The following is a 20,117-nucleotide window of genomic DNA, read 5'->3' as shown; positions in this document are numbered from 1 at the left end:
CTACGCCATTCACTAGCCTTTCTGACATCCTGCAACGCAGAAGCGGAAATTTCGGGGGGACGCGGGCACAAGAGCTTGAAGCGGGGTGGAGGGGTCCTGCTTCACCACCAGGAGAATAGTCTGGGGAGAGGGTGGTGGGGTAGGAGAGGTAGGACTCTCGAATCAGTACGGAGATTGCTGCCGCTTAGAGTCCCACGCTGCTGTTGCTCAGCAGAGGTCAGCCGCGGGCGAACGTTCACCACGATAGCGCCCCGGCCGCCTTTCCAACGCCTGGCGCTGACTGGGGCACTGGCAGACCACTACAGCCAGCTCCCTCCTGCGCGGACCCCGCCCTCCTCCCCCGACTCCTCCCACCACCACCTCGGAGTTCGGGCGCCTGCGCACGGCGGCTGGTCGGCCCCCCGAGAAAGCCCATTGGCCGCTGGGTGAGGCCGGGCACTACCTCGCGCCTGTGGCGGCCGCACGTGCTGGGAGCGGAAGCGGCGATCGCAGCTATGGCGTCGTTACTTTGGGGAGGCGACGCAAGGGCTGCGGAGAGCGAGGGGCTGAACGGCCACGTAACTGCCACCGAACCGGGGAGGGCACGGGGGTTAGGGGCTAGAATAGCACTCCCGGAGGGAAATGTGCTGCGGAGGGGAAGGGAGAGCTCCGCTACGGTTTGGAGCCGAGTGTCAGATGGTGGTGGGGAGGTGTGACAAGGATTTGGAAGAGGGCCACGGGAAAGGAGACCCCGAGAGAAACAAGGCCTTTGGTTTGAAAAGGCAAAATGAAGACATCTGCGGGAGGGAAAGCAGCTGGGAGCCCCAAGTAGACCCTGAGTTTTCTACTGTCCCAATTTGACCGTTAAGCCTCAGCCTCCATCTGATCTACCAACGTGCTTTTCTATCTGCTATCCCTTGCTCGTGCTGTGACCCGCCGAGGACTGTCACATTTAGACTAGAGGCTTATAAAGAGGAATGTCATATACAGGGGCAGTAGAAAGTCTCCTCTGATTTTAGGATAATTCATACAGGAGACCTGCTTCTCAAAGGAATCCGTTAATACATAATATCGCAAAGGAAACAGTATTGGCGTGGCCTTCCCTGCCTCCCTTCCAGCCCGTGTTAGGGGGTGGCACTGGGCTGCTTGATGCCTTGCTTCACAATATTGATTGAAATTTGTATCTTTCAATAGTTTTCAAACGTCATCCATCCCCGGAAGAACCTTCAGGGTATTAAGAGTACTACCGTTACAAACGTAGGTGAGTGTTGTTAAAGAAGATTGGGCTCAGTTCATTTAAAAAGCGTTGCTTTCCTCATGTCCCTGGCAACTTTGGCTCCCATAATTTAACATTCAAGACCCTCCACTACCTTTCCAGTCTTTTTACCCACTCCTCCACTGCTTGACCCTTCCTTTGTACACACTGTAGAGTCGGCAGGAGAAACTGGGATGATACGCTGGATGTTCCTGCTTGGCATTTATCTTTACAGTTGTTTCTCTTCCATCCTTTTAGACGGTTCTGTTAATAACACCGAAGAAGATGGTGAAGAAGATGGAGGTAGGAAATAAATTCATTTGCGTGTATTTACTGGCATTCTGTTTCCTTTAATCATGACTTTCACAACGTGGGTGAGTAATACCATCTTAATTGGAAAAGAACCATCTTTGCTTCTGTTTTCTTTATAAATAGTGAATATCAGAAGAAATACTAACTTGGGAGTCAGGATTACTTCTTTAGAGGAAATTGAAATAGAATATGCAGGAATGGGTTACGAATTTTCAGCTGGCAAGGAAAAATTAGGTCTACTGGCAATAGATGTAGGCTTGGTTGAGGTTAGAGGTTGGCGTAGCAACAGAGCATAAGAAACTGGATTCTCGTGGAAACGAAAAGGAATTCTCAGTGCTGTGTCATTCTTTTTAGAACCTTCTTTTGGAAGAAAAATGGGAGTAGGAACAGTTGCTTGATATACAACCCGTGAATGGAAGGAGGCAACTTGTTAGATGTCATTCAGGAGGCTTGACTTGCCCCCTGCAATATCCCCTGTTTTATCCTTGCTTTTCTAGTGGAATTGGCAGCTAATTCACTCTTGAACAAGTTAATCCGGCAGTCCTTAGTAGAATCCAGTCACCGAGTTGAAGTCTTACAAAAGGATCCCAGCTCTCCACTCTACTCGGTGAAAACATTTGAAGAGCTGCGGCTGTGAGTATTCGTACTTTAAGTGTGGGAAAATTCCAGAGAGCATAGCACAGAACAAACTAATCTGCTAATAATAATCATCAGGATCTCCTTCGTGTTCTAATGGTCAGTGTTCAAATGAGATGTTGACATTTTGCATGCAATTAAAATATAGCTCAAAGAGGAACACTAGGATATCTGAATTGTCCAACGACTTGAGAACATTTTTGATGGTAAAATATTTTAAGCTTGCTGTGCTAAGGGGGATGGCTAAGCCAGACACAGCCATATTGCTACTCTCCATACCAGAGTACAGATAACAGGAATTTTGGTGACCCAAATACCCCTTTAGATAAGTTACAAGCTTTTACCTTTTTAATTATTATTATTTTTTTTGTCTCAGATGGTATTTAAATGAATAACTTTCCCAAATAGGTTTGCATTTCCTAGGGAGTTATCAACTGGCATTAAGGAAATGTATTTAAATAGGTCGAGTTACTGATACGGACTTATGCAAGTGGGGAAATCCAAAATCCCAATGCCTGCTTTCTAGTTGGGGAGAAGTTTACTTATAATTAAAGGTTGGCTGCCAGTAATCTACCAATTAAGCATGTCCAAAATGTGCATGTCATTGTAGTGGAAGTATTCCAGCCTACTTCACTTTATCCTCTTTCTAACATCTATCCTGAGACCCCAGGAAAGACGCATTTAAAAATACTGGCTCAGAAGAATGAGCTAATATTGCGTCTTCTGCTCCTAGAGAGAATTGATATAAGAATCACCTAAATGAAATTTTGTTTTCTCTGAAAATTGCCATTGAAACGTTAAAGTTTGTCATTGACTAAAAAGAAATAAACAGTAAATCTCACTTAGTTTTCTGCTTGTGTGGAAAATAAAACTCTACTGGAAAATTGATACACTTCTATCAGATGAGTTTTTCCTTTTTTTTTTCTTGGTTCAAGAGAAAGTTCAACGTTAGGCCCTTACTACTATCCTTGGCCTGGGCTTATGACATAACTTATTACTTTAGTGCTCCAACTGTGCACACAGGATTGTATATATGTTTGAGAGTTGAGGTTTAACTTGTATATTTCCAAATATTACTTTTTATACTCACTTGCAAAGTGGCCTAATTTAGAAATGCACCTTTCAAGTTTGTATTTCTGAGTCTACTGACGCATCACAGACTTTAAGTATTTGATTTTTTGGGTTTTTTTGACAGAAAAGAAGAGTTACTAAAAGGGATCTATGCAATGGGATTTAATAGACCATCCAAAATTCAAGAGATGGCTCTCCCTATGATGCTGGCACATCCGTGAGTTTCTATGGTAGTGGTATTCCAACTGGTTATTTTTAGTCACTTATATTCAGTTTATACCCAGGAGCTTGTATTCAGTTTATGTCCAGCACATCCTCTTTTCTACAGACCTCAGAACCTCATAGCCCAGAGTCAGTCTGGAACAGGAAAGACAGCTGCTTTTGTCTTGGCAATGCTAAGCAGAGTTAATGCCTTGGAATTGTTTCCACAGGTAAGGAAAGGCTGGGAGAGAGATGGGAATGCTTGCGGTGCCAAGGGTATTTTAGTAATAGGCAATATTGCTGCCATGATGTGATGATATTTAGAATAGACGTTCTTTCATAAAATCAGAGTATTGGGCAGCAGTATGGGGCAGTGATTGAGAGCACAGGCTTTACAGTTTGACTGGTTCCAATCCCAGCCTCTCTACTTACCAGCTGAAAGTCTTAGGCGAGGTAGTAAATCTTTTGGAGTATGTTTTCTTGTCAGTAAAGATAACGCTTATAAAGGTATGGATCACAGTTGTTCTGTTCACCCTTGAACCCTAACTTCAGTCACAGTGCTTGGCTTGTAGAAACCACTCCTTAAACATTGAATGAATGAATGAATGAATGAATACCTGCCTCATAGGATTGTCATGCAGATTGAGTGAATTAATGTACATTTTTTAGCACCGTGCTCAACATAAAGTGAGCATTCAGTAGTGATAGTTATATAGCTGTAGGTCACCCAGTCCCTCCTACTCATTTAGTGGAGAAGGAAACAGAGGCTTGGAGAGGGAAAGGTCACACGTGAGGTCACAGTTGTCAGAGAGCGACTGAGCAGGGACTAGAACTGCGCTTGCCCTTCTCCCAACCTAGTGTCAGTACGTGGAAAGTATCTGGTGATCTCCCTCTTTCTCCAACCTGTGTTCATCGAATTGATTGACAAACTGGGAGCCCAAGTGTTGGGTGCGCTCAAAGCTATGGGGCAGCAAGGATTCCCTCAGGAACTTTACAACCTGCGCAGCAAGATAACCTGTGGACATGGACGTGGGTGACTAGTGACAGGCATAGGAAATCCTGTGCTTTCCTTAGACAAGTTCAGGGAAATTTATATCTGGGGTTTGATATCATGAGTAAAAATCCTTTAGGAGAAGCTATGCTTGAACACATGTTGAGAAATGTGTGTGGAAACTGTTTTTATCACTTTAGCTGTGTTTGCCTCTATCTCAGATCCTTAATTGAAGTTCAAAAATGCATTAAATATCACCAGTTTCTTCTATCGACATCTTCATTCATCAACAGCCACCATTTATAGGGGGGATGGAAGTAACAAATGAAAGAGTTTCAGGGAACATTCTGCCAGAGATGTGTAAGATGGATTGGACCAAGCAGGGAGTGCTCTGGAAATGGGCAGACTTTTAATATCAGGGAAGAGGTAATGGGGACCACACTCAAGCTGTAATTAGTCTTGCATCCCTTCTCTTTTTGATTCCCAGCCCCCCTACATTCCATTTTTCCTCTACCAAAACAGCGTGAGCCATAACCTGTGTTTCTTCATGACCTTTCAGAGAGGAACATATAAAAGGAAGCTGCTTCTTCATCCTTCAGCCCCTTCTCCACTTCCATACTCAGCATTCACCCTAGATCTATCAGCTGCTCAGTCGTATTCAAGTAAAAATATTCTGTTCAACCAAAATCTCCAGTTTCACTCCTGTGCCTCTCCCTGCACAAATTTTAATTGTATTTCAGAATTGCGTGATGGCTGTTAATGAACCTTTCCCCTTCCCCCCTTCTCTCTCTCTCCCTCTCTCCCTCTCTCAGTGCCTCTGCTTGGCTCCTACTTATGAACTGGCTCTGCAAACTGGCCGTGTGGTCGAACGGATGGGGAAATTCTGTGTGGATGTTCAAGTGATGTACGCCATTCGAGGGAATCGAAGTATGTACCAGCAAGCCAGCCCTGGCTGATACTTTAAATCCCGACTGCACCACTGACACAGTCGTGGTATATACCTTCTCTGCTTTCTTGCCTCTAAAATGGTGGATATAATGGCACCTATATCATAGAGTTGTTACTGGAATTAAATAAAATGATACAGATAAAACACTGTGCACACCCCTGGCACATAATAAGGACCCAGTAAATGTTAGCTGCATCATTCCCACGGCCCAGAAGAGGATGCTTTTGCTTGTTCTTTTCTGTGAGGCTCAGTCGTTTTGTGCAGAACAGCTTTTATTGTTTCACTTTTTCATTAAAGTATTACATGCATAAAGTGAAAAAAAAAACAACTTTAAAACAGAAAATTCAAAGGTAAAACTGAAAGTTGTTCTTTCTTTCAAAAACCTATTTCCGAAGACAACTATGGTTTTGTTAACAAATCTTTGTGTGCTTACAAAAATGGGAGCATTTTTTTTTATACTGTTCAAAAACTTACGCGTTTTAAACATCTTTTCATGTCAGTATGTGTAGCCCCACCTCATTCTTTTGACTCGCTGTATAATACTCTGTCATTTATTTCATGTAACCTGTTGATAGACGTTTTGGTTGTTTTCCATTTGGGGAAGATTTGTAGGCCTTTCACTGCTGTGCCAGTGTTTCTGTAGGACAGTAGGACAATGGGAATGCTGCAGGGTGGCTTTTTTTTTTTTTTTTTTTTAAGTAACCTGTGCCTCCCAAGTCTCAGTTAGAGACGCGTAACCCAGGGTGGCTTTTAAAATGACCGTGGGGCAGAGTCAAATACGCGTGACTATTATCATTACTGTAAAGCTAGAAACTTGGGAATTTATCCTAAAACTCTGTAAAATCAAAAACCACAAAGACCCTCAGGGTTGGCACTTGGAAAACCATTATGAAATGCGTTTCATTACCGGGAATTGTGGATGGTTAGAGTCGTTTGCATCTGAAGGAAACCTTTAAACCCTTTTCCTTTGCTCCCTAGTTCCCAGAGGCACTCATGTCACCAAACAGATTATAATTGGCACTCCTGGGACTGTCCTAGATTGGTGTTTCAAGCAAAAATTAATTGATTTGACTAAGATTCGTGTGTTTGTCCTGGATGAAGCAGATGTGATGATCGACACGCAAGGATTCTCAGACCAAAGCATTCGTATTCAAAGGTAACCTTCACATCCAGCCTTTTCTTCCTGGATCTTCTGTCCAGGGAAGGAATTTCATTTGTCTGCTGCTCCTAATTGTCTTTACTGCTTATTCCCCACTTCTTTCACCTTTAAAACAAGTTGGGTTTTCATTACTTTCACCAGCTCAATGGGCCTTCAGCCTGCTGTAATTTCCCAACTTCTTCATCTTGTACTCTTGCCTGATTGCTTTACTCTTGTGCTGCAGGCTTACGGATGGAATCCATACACAGTGGGTCTGCACCAAATTTTGCCAGTAATCTTATATTTGAGCAAAATTCTAAAGGGAATTCATTAAAACCTGATAGCACTATTGTGAGGACACAGCAGCCTGGGATCAGTAGCCTAGTATCTAGTCCTGACTTTGCCTGTAAGTTGTTAAATAAATCCTGTCGATTTCCTAGGCCTCTCTCCCAGGATCACCAAGGGGCTTAAAATTTCAGATTATCAGCCCAGCCTGAACCTTACTGAGTCAGAATTTCTGGGAGTGGGCTTTAAGAGTCTGCATCGCTCATTTTTAAATAAAGTATTTATACACTGTGTTAAATTCAAGTATAATATTGAAAGACTTGTAATGATAACCAGTAATCCCCTGCCCCAACCCCTAGAGAATACTGCCCGTTACGACATTAACTTTCATACCTTTAAATAACCTGCTCACATTGGTATTTCTCGTTGTATATTCGCTATATACAACGTTGTTGGTTACATTCACAGCTGGTATTGATATCATTATCACAACACAAATAACGTTCACTGCTGAGTATTGAATTATTATAATTATGTTTTTCTTGTGCTTCTCCCCCTAGAGTTGCCTATTTTCCTTCATTTGGTTACTATCACTGTGTAGCGGTCTTTAATTTTTCTCTACCTGTTTCATCATACATGTCATATGTCAATGATATCTCCAGATAGTCAAATACATCTTAAAATTCCATCAGTTTCTTTTTGTCTGGAAGATCTCCCACACTCACTGTCTCCAGTTTCAGCCTGGACTGGTTGCACTCCAGTCCTGTGGTCACAGCCGCATTACAGGTTTCCCCTGTCCTCATTAACAGTTTCGAATCTCCTGTCTTGTGGGTCCTTCTTCTTGGCGTACTGTTGGTTTACTGAATATGCTGGAATGTATCTGCTAATGGCTTCCTGCAAAAGGATGTGTAGGAAGTTCATTTTCTAGCCCCTGCTCGTCTGAAAATGTTTTTACTGTACCTGTAAATTTGATCTTTGGGTTGAGTTTCCCTGGATGTGGAATCCTGTCTTGAAAAGCTTTCTTCCTGTAAATTCGGAGACAGTGTTAAAAACAGAAAAGTGGTTGTTTTTTTTACTATAATTAATGCTCTGTTTCCAGTGTTGCTGCTGGAAAGTTTAATGTCTTCCTGATGCTCAGACTTTTGTCCGTGATCTGTTTTTTCCTCACTAGAAGGTTTTGGAATCTTTTTCTCCATGATGTACTGGAACTTCTCAATGATGTGCTTTGGTTCAGATCTTTTTTTCTTCATTGTACTAGACACATGGTACACTCTTCTCATTCCCAAAACTTGTACATGCCAGATCTGGGGAAATTTCTTATGTTACTTCTTTCCCTGCGGTGACCAACTTTTTAGGAAGACAACCCGGGATACAGTCGTAGCAGGCAAATATATATGTACATACATACACACACATATATCTCATATATATATATATATATATGTATAATACAGAAGAAATAATCGTACACGTGTTATTACTTTAACATAAAAATATGGAAAATACGTTTATTTGAAATTATGTATTATCCTGTACTTTCCTGTTACATTAGTGCTACTATTTAAACACAACAACTGTAGAGCTAAACTGGCAATTAGTAGTAACTCATAGGAGAACTAATTAAACAATATGTATGAGAAAAATACAGCAATAATGTTTCGTCTCTGATACAGCAATTTAATCTTTTTAAACATGATAGGCTGCTTAAATTTTGGAGGCTGTGCTATTGTATATTCTTTTTTTTGTTTTTTTTTTCTTTTTTTTTTGGCCACACCACACAGCTTGCAGGATCTTAGTTCCCCAACCAGGGATCAAACCCAGGCCCTCAGCAGTGAGAGCGCTGAGTCCTGACCACTGGACCTCCCTGGAATTCCCTATTGTATATACTTAAGATACATAATTATAGAACTATTTATGAGGAGAACGTAAATACGATAGAACTAATTAAACATATTACAGTAAGTCCCCACATACAAATGAGTTCCGTTCCGAGGGCGTGTTCGTTAAGTCCAGTTTGTTCATAAGTCCAACAAAGTTAGCCTGGGTACCCAACTAGCACAATTGGCTATATAGTACTGTACTGTAATAGGTTCATAATGCTCTTCACACAAATAATACATAAAAAACAAACACAAAAAATAAAATATTTTTAATCTTACTTTTCAAGTACCTTGAAAGGTACAGCAGTGCAGTACAACAGCTGGCATTACAGGGACTGGCATCAAGTGAACAGGCAAGAAGGGTTACTGACTGGAGGAGGGAGAGGAGGTGGGAGACGGTAAAGCTGAAGGATTGTAAGTAATAGGAGACGGAGGACAAGCTGCAGTGTCACTCACGCCTGACGTTGCTGGCACAGGTTCTGGTTCCTTGCTGGATTCAATTCTATCTACCCTCTTGTAAAACGATCCAGTGACGTCTGGGCAGTAGCTCTTTTTTTCTCATCATAGATGACACGGTAACACTGGATAGCGTTCTGAACGGCTGCTGCAACCTTCATGTACCATTCTGCATTTGGGTCCTGTGCGTCAAAAACTAACGGTGCCTCCTCAAATAAAGAAAATCCTCTTGCCATTTCCTGAGTCATGAATCTCTTCAGTTCTTCAGTTACTTCTTCCTCTTGTCTCTCTTCATCCTTTCTCTGGGCCTCCAATTCCATCAGGTCTTCATTAGTAAGCTCCTTGTGTTGCACAGCAAGGAGTTCAGTGAAGTCGTCCTCTTGCTTCAAATAAAGATACTGCACTTCTGTACTCTATACAGTATGGCACAGTAAAGTACACAAAAGCACAACCACTTGTAGAGGGTGCATGCACGTGACAACATACGCCAGACACGTGAACTAACTTAACGTGATTGGACATGTGAACACACATCCGCATCTTTGAAGGTTCACAACTTGAAGGTTCGTATGTAGGGGACTTACTGTACCTGCATTTAATGACAGAGACAATAATGACACTTTTTTTTCTGTCTCACCGTGTGGTAAGATGTTTTGACTCTCTCTTTCCTAGTATCCTCTGAACTCCCTGCAGCCCTCTTTTCTTGTCTGTGGCAGTAAAACAGAATATAGTCAAATCTAAAATTCATTTTGACTTGCAGCTCTGCCCTTATTAAGCCCACACTGATTCTTTTTTCTTGAGGGGGGAGTATAGTTGATGTACAGTGTTGTGTTAGTTTTCTGCTGTACAGCAAAGTGAATCTGTTATAGGTATACATATATCCAGTCTTCTTTAGATTCTTTTTTAATACATGTCATTACAGAGTATTGATTTGAGTTCCCTGTGCTATACAGTAGGTCCTTACTAGTTATCTATTTTATATATAGTAGAAACCCACACTGATTCTTGGTATCAGTCCAGTGTGATATCCTCTGAACAAAAGTGTTCAAGCATAGAATACTTAGGAGTTTACCTACTAGCAACAGTGGTTTTTAGACTTGCAAGAATCAGTTTCTAGCTCCTTCAAAATGTTCTTCCACTGTACCCGCAGGCTTGTTTCGGTGGACCAACTGTTTGTCATTCAGATCCTTTGCATCTATAAATCCATCGTTTAGGTTATCCATGTCTAAAATGTCCATCATTTTCAGACACTCTGAAGTCTATTAGATGTCATCATAAGTGAAACCCCTTCTCCTCAGGGAAAACGATTATAAAGCACAGAGGTGACTTAAACTTGTCAAACTGAAAGATGGATTCTTTACAAATTTAGTAAAGAAATTAGAAAGTCCTCAACTTGGCTGTCCTTTTCTGCTGACATTTTTCGACTTCTGCAGCAGTTTTATTCCTAAAAAAAGGAAAAATGAGTCATTTTTTGCTACAGGTTTTTGTTGCAGCCTTTACAGAACACCAGACAGCTCAGGTGCAGTCAGTACAAGGCCTCTTCACAAGTCATCAGACAGTTATGGAGACACAGTGTGTTATTTCTATTTTACTATAATCTTTTCTCCAATCTCATCCTTGACGTATTTCCAGGTTGTAGTTGGACATTCTTTTTGTCTCAAACTTTGAAAATAGGCCAACATTTTAAATCTTTTCACTGGCCAGCTGCAATGGCAGGCATCTTGTAGGCACACGTCTGAGGTAGCTCTGCATCCATTTCTGCACAGTTAGAAATCTTAGTAAGGCTTCTGCAAGTTTGAAATAACAAAATGACCCAAAACTTTGGTAATGAAAAGCTCAGTATCACAGGTAAGCATATTGTATGTGTTTTTAAAAGTATTGTGTACAAAGGATGCAGGACATTTAGCTGGTAAGATCTTCTCATGTTCTTTGATAAGGAATTTATAGACTGAATGGAATATGCCAGAATATACATTTGCACTGCCTGCCGCTCATGCAGGGAGTTGAACAAAGGCTAATTTGTATTTGGATACAATGTCAACAGTCTTTTGTTGTATATTTTCTGTGTTGTATAAAAACTTCATAGAAGCCAAAAAGATGTTTTGAGACTCCATTTTTTCAAAACCAAGTACCTAAGAGATTGGAGGGGTGGGGCATGTATTTTGTGTTACCGTGATTTGAAATCTCACTGGATATACTGTAGAAGCATGGTCTCTGGTAAGATCTGAGACACTCCACTCTACACTGAGAGAGGAAAGACGTCTGTTATCAAAAGTTCCCGCCTTGTTCACCCGCAGGACACTTTACTTGCAGCCTCTGAACCAGGAAATGTAACTTGACTCAGTTTCATAGGGATGGCAAGGGAAAGATAGAGTCACATGTGTCCCTTTGCATGGTGTGGGCAAACTAATTCAGCTGAGCACTGGTGTGTTTGGAGGAGGCAAAAAACTTAATTTAGAAGTATTGCCTGTCTCATCCTGAACTTGTGCGATTCAGTTTCCATATTTGCTTTCCACATCCCTTCTCCACCAGGCCTAGTCCCAAATGCATCCCTTCATTTGGTGCAGTCTGCTCTGTTTCCATTATTTACCTCTTTAACCCAGTTGTATGTGTCATTCCATCCGTCACTAAAATAACACAGTCGGTTAGCCTTTTTCTGTCCTGTCTGGATCATACTGGCATTGTCCTCTGTTTCTTTTCCATAGCTTCCTTTTCTTGTCTTATGGATGCAAAACATCCATAACACAAGAAAGATACGTGATATCTACAGTTATCTCTTTGAGGATATTAATTATAGCATTAAAATTTTTTTTCTGTTCTCAACCCTGTCTCTGAGTGATTTAAGTTTCCTTTTATGTTTGTTGGCTACAGTCTGTCTTTGTGATGGATCTTTCCTCCTCACATCTGGTGACCCTGCACTAGCCTTTCATAACCCAAGCTGAGGAACTAGAAAGCGTATTTATCGACAGCTCTTATTTATCGGCGGTTGGGGCGTGTGACTTGGAAGCTTCACTTTAGGACGCTTGTCACCTGGAGGTCTTTAGGAGTATGTAATGTCTCTGATCTCCTTCCCGGGACACTCGGTTGCTGGCATCCTGGGAGCAGAGCAGGATGCTCTGGTGGATGGGCTGGGAGGGGTCCACCGTTCAGCATACGTATTTTCACTTGATCCCCTGTTCAGCTGTCTGCTTTACTCTCACCTTCTGCTGAGGCTCTTCTGCTTGTACAAGCTTAGCTGCCAAAGAAGGGTGGGGTCCAGCTGCTCCTTGTATATATTTTCATCCAGCCTTCCTGTTTAAAAAAATGTGGGCCCAAGATCAAGCAAGACTCCCTTCTTGCCATCCCCTACCAATAAGTTGGTATGTTTAAATGTAACAGTAAATAAAAGATGCGGAAGTCCAGGGAAGATTCAATAGTCAAAAAGGGCTTTTCTACTAAAAAGAATATTGAGTAAAATTAGGGTATTCATGTTGGTTGTTCATCCCTCCATTGTTCAGTTTTCCTTTCTTTTGCTTAAAATACATTAAATCACAGCACTGTCCAATAGAAATATAATGCAAGTCACATGTGTAATTTAAAATTTTTCTAATAGCCACATTAAAAAAGAAACAGGTGAAATTCATGTTATAGAATATTTTATTTAACGTGACATATCAAAAATAGCATCTTAGCAAGTAATGTTATCAATCTAAAAATTGTTAATGAAATATTTTGCATTCTTTCTTTTCATACTAAGTCTTCAAAATCCAGTGTGTTCTGCAGAGCAGCCCATGTTTCCTTCCCTTGGGCAATTTGTATAAGTTTTCTTTCTGGAATGAAATGGCCGCAGCCTGGGGCTACCAGTCCTAGTGCCCTCTTTTTCCAGGTGAAGGGTGTGGGAGAGCAGATGGCAGAGCGACGCAGCCTGCTGATACAGATTCTCCTCATGTCTTCTCACAGCCCTCACCCCACCCCACCAGGCCTCTGGTCTTGCACGTCCTAGGCCTCCCAGTGGTTCTGAGAGAACCGCTGTCTTTGCATCAGCACTTCCCTCTGTAGCGCTCGTATTGTAGCTTCATCCACTTTCTTGGTTATCACACTTTTCCGTCTTGCAAAAATATATTGAAACATCCACCCGTTTCTCTTATCTTATTCTGCACGTTTTGTGAGTTCATATCTTAATCACTTTATAGTCACATTAGTGGGATGCCGGACACTGAGAAGGTAACAAACGTAGTCTCCCGTGGCCAACCAGAAATCGGTCCGATTGTTGTTTGAAAAGCTCCCAGATGATTCAGGTCCCAGGCTTGAAATAATGTTTGGGAATCGGTGGACTGTATGAGCTCACCTGCTCCCTTTTAGCCCTAACAGCTTACTCTCTTAGTGCTCTGTTGTCTTCTCAAAGGCAGTGATTCCTCTCTGGTCTCTCTTCTATTTTGTTGTTTAAAGAATTAACTTTTTAATTGATGTCTAAAATATGTACAGAGAAATATACAAATCCTAAGTGTACTGCTGGGTGAACTATCACAGAGAGGCTGTGCTCGTGGGACAGTGGCCCAGGTCAAGACATAGAACTTTACTGGCACCCTGGAAATCCCCTGCAGCCCCTTTCCTGTCACCCGCCCCTCTCTCCTCCACAGGCTTAGCTGTATCCTGACTGCTGACTCCGTACATTCATTTTGCCTTTTTTTTTGAATTAGCCTCTGTTCACTGTGGGTTCAGTTTACATTCCACGTGCAGTAGCATCTTCCCCTTCTGCTCCCCTTTTACTTATATCCAGGTTCTTCCCGTTCCAAATAGACTTAATGTGGCTGTTCTTTCCCGCCCCAGAGGTAGAACACCTGCCATCGAATGATGAGCCTCTGTGCCCTTCATCCGCATGGAACTTGTGCGGGATGATTGCCATAAACAGCACCTAGACTGACACCCTAGGCTTCACGAGCCCATCTCTCCTAAGGAGAAGACTGGCGTGAAAACCCAGATCACTCACCTACACTTCACTCTGGAGCCGCACATTCAGTGTATCCATTTTCCCGGATTCTCGGTGGGCGGGAGGGCCTGACACGTGGCGCTCTGCAGCAGGTGTAGTTGTCGTGGCCGCAGCACGTTTCACGGTGACCCCAGAGCAGGAGCAGGGGCGTGGGGGGCAGCTGATGGCCATGGGCGTCAAGTGCTGGAAGCGGCCCCCCCAGGAGAGGGACAGGCCTGGCCATCGGGTGACGGCCTTCTTCCCTCCTCTCTCGTAGAGCTTTACCCTCCGAGTGCCAGATGCTCCTCTTTTCAGCGACCTTTGAAGACTCCGTGTGGCAGTTTGCGGAGCGAATCATTCCTGACCCCAACATTATCAAGTTACGGAAAGAGGAGCTGACCCTGAACAACATCCGACAGTATTATGTGCTGTGCAGGAATAGGAGAGACAAGTACCAGGCTCTGTGCAACATTTATGGTGGCATCACCATTGGCCAGGCCATCATATTCTGCCAGGTGAGTCTGTATTTTATGGGTGAAACTGAAGTAATGGAATAGGACTTCAATATGGTGTGAAACAGAGGGCATCCTTCTTTTATTTCTTCTTTTCTTTCTTTCTTTTTTGGTCGCGCCGCGCCACGCCGCTTGTGGGATCTCAGTTGCCTGACAAGGGATTTAACCTGGGCCACGGCAGTGAAAGCCTGGAATCCTAACTACTAGGCCACCGGGGAACTCCCTGGGCATCCTTCTTTTAGAGGGACTGCTTCTAACACTTGCCCATTCAGGTTGATGTTTATTGTAGTGTTTCCATAGATACCCTTTATCAGGTCAAGAATGTTCTCTTCTACTCCTAACTTACTATGAGCAAAGTAGCCACTCAGTCACTCACTATTAACAGCCCCTTGTTTTTATTTTCGTATTTACTTTTCCTATCTGACGTTTTTCGTGTTCGTGTCTTGGTTGTATGTTTTCACCACCATGTGCACACTGTCAGCTCCATGAGGGCAGGCTCTCACCTGTTCCACTCACCTTCATGCCCCCGCCCTAGAATAGCCCCACCCAGCACTTGGATGGCCCTGGAAACATACTTGTAGAGTAAAGGAAAGCTCAGCTCTGCCATGTGACCATGTGACAACTAGCCATGTGACCTTGGGCAAATCACTTAATGGTTTTAAGCTTTGGGTTTATTTTTCAGTTTTTTTAAATGAACTTAGGTAGCTGCTTCATCAGATCATTATGAAAGCAGATGAACGTGATGCACGTAAAGGTTTTAGCAAAGTGCCTGGCGTACACAAGGATGTCATCATTGTTAGGTTACCTCATTTTGTCATCAGACCACCATGAGAGGTGGGCGGAGCATTTTATTCTCTGTTTCGGGGCTGAGAAGCCAAAGCTCTTACAGGTTGAGAGGATGTGCCCCTTAAAAGCACGGGGGAGGGAGAATCCCCTGCCACATTCTCAGATCCCTCTAGGCCCCAACGGGAAGGTGAAGCAAAACGCCTCTGCAGCACCCCCAGCTCCCATGCCCTGCAGACATGAGCGCTGCACACATAGCCAGGCTGCTTCAACTTGGGCGCCGTGCCGGGTTTTGATTTTCATGCAGACTCGTCAAAATGCCAAATGGTTGACTGTGGAGATGATGCAGGATGGCCACCAGGTGTCTCTGTTAAGTGGAGAGCTGACTGTGGATCAGCGAGCTTCCGTCATTCAGAGGTTTCGAGATGGGAAGGAGAAAGTTCTTGTAACAACCAACGTCTGTGCTCGAGGTGTGTATGTGTACGCACTTAAAGTCAAGTTTATTGAGGTACCATTTACATATGATAAAATTCACTCTTTTTAAGATACGTTTAGAGAGTTTTGACAAACATATTTAGTCACGTACCCGTCACTGTGATCAAAATATGGAACATTTCCATCTCCCCTCAAAATTCCTCAGTGCGCATTTTCAATGAGTCTCTGTAACTAATGACCCCTGCCAACTACTGACCAGATCTCTGTCTCTGTATTTTTGTCTTTTGCAGAATGACACGTAAGTTAAATCATAGAGTTGGTAGCCTTTGTGTCTGATTTATTCTACTTGACACCATACTTTGGAATTCATCAGTGTTGTTACATGTATCAGTAGGTCATTCCTTGTTATTGCCCAGTAGTATTCCGTTGACTGGGTCGTACCGCAATTAGGTCTTCCTTTCACCAGCTGATGGACATTTGGATTGGTTACAGCTTGGGGCTGTTTGGGCTAAATCTGTCATAAACATTCATGTATAAGGCTTAGGTGAACATATGCTTTCATCTCTCTTGGGTAAATGCCTAGGAGGAGGATTTCTGGGTCATGTGGTAAGTGTATGTTTAGCTTTATAGGACACTGCAAAACTGTTCTCCAGAGTGGCTGTACCCTTTTGCATCTCTACCAGCAACATAGGAGAGTTCCAGTTGTTCTCCATCCCTGTCAGTAATTGGTATTGACACTCTTTCTTCATCTTAAGCTTTCTAGTAGATAGATGTGTGTGGTATCTCGTGTTTTCAACTTGTGTTCCCTAATGACTGATGATGTTGGTCATCTCTGAGGTGTTTTTAATTTTAAAACTGTTGACTACTGGAAGAAAAATCTTTGTTTTTTCAAGAGGGCCTTCGTACTTTCCTCATTCCTCCTGTATCCTTGCCTACACCGCATACTCAAACCATGTTTCCTAATTTATTACTAGTTCACCAGATAGAACCGAGGACCTGCCATGAGTGCTGAGCTTGGCATTTGGAGGAGTAGCCTAAAAAAGGATGAGGTTCCTTCCCCTCGGGAGCGTGCTGCCTAGACTCCTGACTCTCTAGACCAGCACTAGCCAATAGAAATTTTTGCATTGATACAAATCTCCTATATATGGTGGCTGTTGTGCACTTGATGTGTGACTAGTGTGGCTGAGGAGCTGGATTTTTAATTTGAATGAATTTAAGTAGCCATAAGGCCAATGGTTACCATACTGGACAGCACAACTCCAGACCCCAGAGAAAAGAGGGCACAAATTGCTCCAGAGTCAAAGCACAGTACAGGGAGGACAAGGATTATGACCCAGACAGCTTATTAGTGTTGAGGAATGGAGGCACTAGGTGAGCACACACGTTAGGAGTGAAAGGTATGAAAGGAAGGGGAGAACTCTTGGAAGTCTCGAGTCGTTTGTACTTCATCCTGTACTGTTTGGGCAGCTGGATTCTAAACACAAGTGCTCTGGACGTTGCTGTGGTGACCACGGTGACGATTAGAGGAGTGGGAGATGAGGGATTGGGGAGACCAGTCCGGAAATTGTTGTAACAGTTGAGGCAATGGATAAAATGGCCTGACGAGAACAATGGCCGTGGAATGGGGTGGAGCTGGGGCCCTGTGATGGGTAAGGGGATGTGAGACTAAGGGGCTTGCTGGGCACTTAGCACAGTGGGGGTGGAGAAGATGGAAGGGCTCTGTGACCTGCTGAGAGCCCCTCCCCAACACACAAGCACACACGCACGCGCACACACACGCACACGTGCATGCACACGCACTTTGTACTATTTAGACTTATGTATAATTCGCTTCTACTGACACTCTCATCCGGCATCATAGACATACATACTTGCAAGCAAACTGCCTGACCAAAGGACCTATTTCATTTACGTAAAAGCAGGTGTGATTTACAGATTGTGTCTATTAAATGAGAATTCCCTTGGCAAATGTGGTTCTTGAATAGCTATGTCCTGAGGAAAAAGTTGCAGGACCCTGCAGTGTCGTTCCTCTTCCAGGGATTGATGTGAAGCAGGTCACGATTGTTGTGAACTTTGACCTGCCTGTGAACCCAGCAGAGGAGCCGGACTATGAGACCTACCTCCACCGTATTGGGCGGACAGGCCGCTTTGGGAGGAAAGGCCTTGCCTTCAACATGATCGAGGTGGATAAGCTGCCCCTGCTGATGAAGATCCAGGACCACTTCAGTGAGTAGTACCCTTCATGCCCAGAGCTGTGGACCTGCCCACGTTGACAGTGACGATGTGTGTCATGGACCTCGAGCCCAGAGGCTTGTGATCGGGTGGGGGCAGGAGCCAGCGAGTAGGCTTCTACTTCTTAGTGCCAGAGTTCCTAACAGGAGGCGGGGGTAATTAAAGGAAGCTGTGAAAACCAAGTGGAATTGATAGGAGCTCATATTTCTATCTTACTGCTCATTCTGGGATCTGGAGCAGATTTTACGTCCATGAAGAACCACCCTAGGCAAAGTAATAAGCTCCTTTAAGATGATATTGTGTCCCCAGCTTCCTTTTTTATGTACATTTTTCCCTTCCTGTTGCCCCAGCGACCAACTAGGACAGTCCTAAATCCTGAGGCCTGCTACCTTCCTCCAGTGCCCGCCTCCCCCCCCCACCACCATCTAAACAAGGCAGGCTCTGCTAACCCTCTGGGGCTCTTGGACAGGCGTGTTGCAGTCTGGTGGAAACTTGAAGGGTAACAGAAGCTGAGATGTCCCCCTGCCCCAGGGCCCTGGATAGATACGGCTGCGGAGCAGGCGAGGAAGAACCCTCGCAGGACTCCAGATGTACCTTTCACCTTTAGGACAATGGTACTTAACCTCTGTGGGAAGCAGAGGACACTATCCCCGGGGAAATGCACACAAGCACATATGTGCAATTTGGAATATAATTTTAAAAGGTTTGCAGACTGGCTGTGGACCCTTCAGGGAAGTTGAGTAAGCACCCCTGCATTAGGATAACGGAGGAGGGATAGGGGCGGAGAAAGAACCAGTAAGGTCACTGTTGCTATGGTAATCAACACTCCCTGTTGCCATTCAGCAAACCTGCCCCCTCAGTGCACACGCCCGCTTCACCCTCCTGAGCTCAACCAGGCACCTTCCCAGGTTCCCCTCTCTGCACTCTGGCGATTTTTTTCTGCCCCACAGTATTTAGACATGTATGTTGTCTTGTCTGGTGCATTTGATGCCACTGTAGTTAGTATGGATTGGTTATTTGGATACCATCCCTTCCTCACCTAATCGAGAGAATGTCCCAGTATCTCGAGGCTTTCCATACAAGGTATCTCTATCTTCAGAAATGCAATTGGATGGAATGAAATTTCGTTTAGGCCCTGGGATAAGACTGTTCCATTCTCTTTTGTTCTTTTAGACAGCAGTATTAAGCAACTCAACCCTGAAGACATGGATGAAATCGAAAATATTGAATATTGAAGAAAGAACTTTATCGTTTACAAGTGTTCTGGTTTATGTGACAATGTAGGTTTTGAAAGTGATTTTTTACGTTGAGCCTTTTTCAACATGAAACTGTTAATATATGGTAAAATAAATGTTGTGGTAGCCTTAGTTTTAAGACCTGAGGTCTTTCTGAACCAAATTGATGTGAAGCACTTGATCCTTTTGAATAAATAAAGGGAGATTATTTCTTATTCCAATCTTTTCACAGATAAACATCTTTGCGTGGGCTACTGGGTTGTTGTGGTATTTAGTTTATAGAATCTGAGCAGGTCATGCCGCTTGTGAATATCTCATGGTGCCGCGAGATGGCAGTAGAACGTCACTGTTTCTGGAATTTGAGTTGGTCAAGTGAAAAAACCACACGTCTTCAGACTTTCTCACTGCTGCCCCTCCCACCCCTAGTGTCTTCCCTACCTCCCCCTCGCCCCCTTCCCACACATGCACGCACCCTTGCACCCCCCGCACAGACACACACTCTCACGTGTGAGTGCAGGGTGAAACCTTCACAAAGTAAAACGATTTGAAAGAGAGTATTTTGCTTCTTTTTTTGTGTTTCAGCCAACACAGAATTTCAAGATATTGTTCTGTTTTACTTCTTAATGTCTTCAAATTAGAGAAGATTTACTCCATCATCAGTTATGTCATAGCCTCTGAAAACGTGGCTTTATTATAGACATTTCTTAAAAACAGGCAGTGGAGGTGGGGGGAACCCACTTGCCTTAGTAAAGAGGTGACACTTCAGGGAGCCAAAGGGTTTCACTTTTAAGAACTTAAAGGTGTATCTGAGAGTCCTGG

At 43.5% G+C, this 20,117-nt stretch overlaps 1 protein-coding gene across 1 annotated transcript; it reads left to right on the top strand.

The window, feature by feature from the left end:
* The first annotated feature begins 429 nt into the window (after nucleotides 1–429).
* Nucleotides 430–19,516, top strand: DDX25 (DEAD-box helicase 25). Its single transcript, XM_029208350.1, has 12 exons — nucleotides 430–557; nucleotides 1,174–1,240; nucleotides 1,493–1,537; nucleotides 2,044–2,179; nucleotides 3,378–3,470; nucleotides 3,582–3,684; nucleotides 5,258–5,372; nucleotides 6,373–6,550; nucleotides 14,379–14,616; nucleotides 15,704–15,866; nucleotides 17,869–18,057; nucleotides 19,237–19,516. The coding sequence occupies exons 1-12, from the start codon at nucleotides 495–497 to the stop codon at nucleotides 19,296–19,298; spliced, it is 1,452 nt and encodes a 483-aa protein (XP_029064183.1). The 5' UTR covers nucleotides 430–494; the 3' UTR covers nucleotides 19,299–19,516.
* Nucleotides 19,517–20,117: the final 601 nt, after the last annotated feature.

This window comes from Monodon monoceros, unplaced genomic scaffold, assembly GCF_005190385.1.
Source record: "Monodon monoceros isolate NGI ecotype Baffin Bay Population unplaced genomic scaffold, NGI_Narwhal_1 Super_Scaffold_7, whole genome shotgun sequence".
Classification (NCBI taxonomy): domain Eukaryota; kingdom Metazoa; phylum Chordata; class Mammalia; order Artiodactyla; family Monodontidae; genus Monodon; species Monodon monoceros.
This window is presented reverse-complemented; position numbering and strand designations above follow the sequence as displayed.

What these genes read in the sequence shown, in the direction of transcription:
- DDX25 (XM_029208350.1), top strand. Translation starts at nt 495, where the DNA reads ATGGCGTCGTTACTTTGGGGAGGCGACGCAAGGGCTGCGGAGAGCGAG. An exon ending in TACTACCGTTACAAACGTAG is followed by an intron (nt 1,241 to 1,492) that starts GTGAGTGTTGTT and finishes CCATCCTTTTAG; the next exon opens with ACGGTTCTGTTAATAACACC. An exon ending in AACCAACGTCTGTGCTCGAG is followed by an intron (nt 15,867 to 17,868) that starts GTGTGTATGTGT and finishes TTCCTCTTCCAG; the next exon opens with GGATTGATGTGAAGCAGGTC.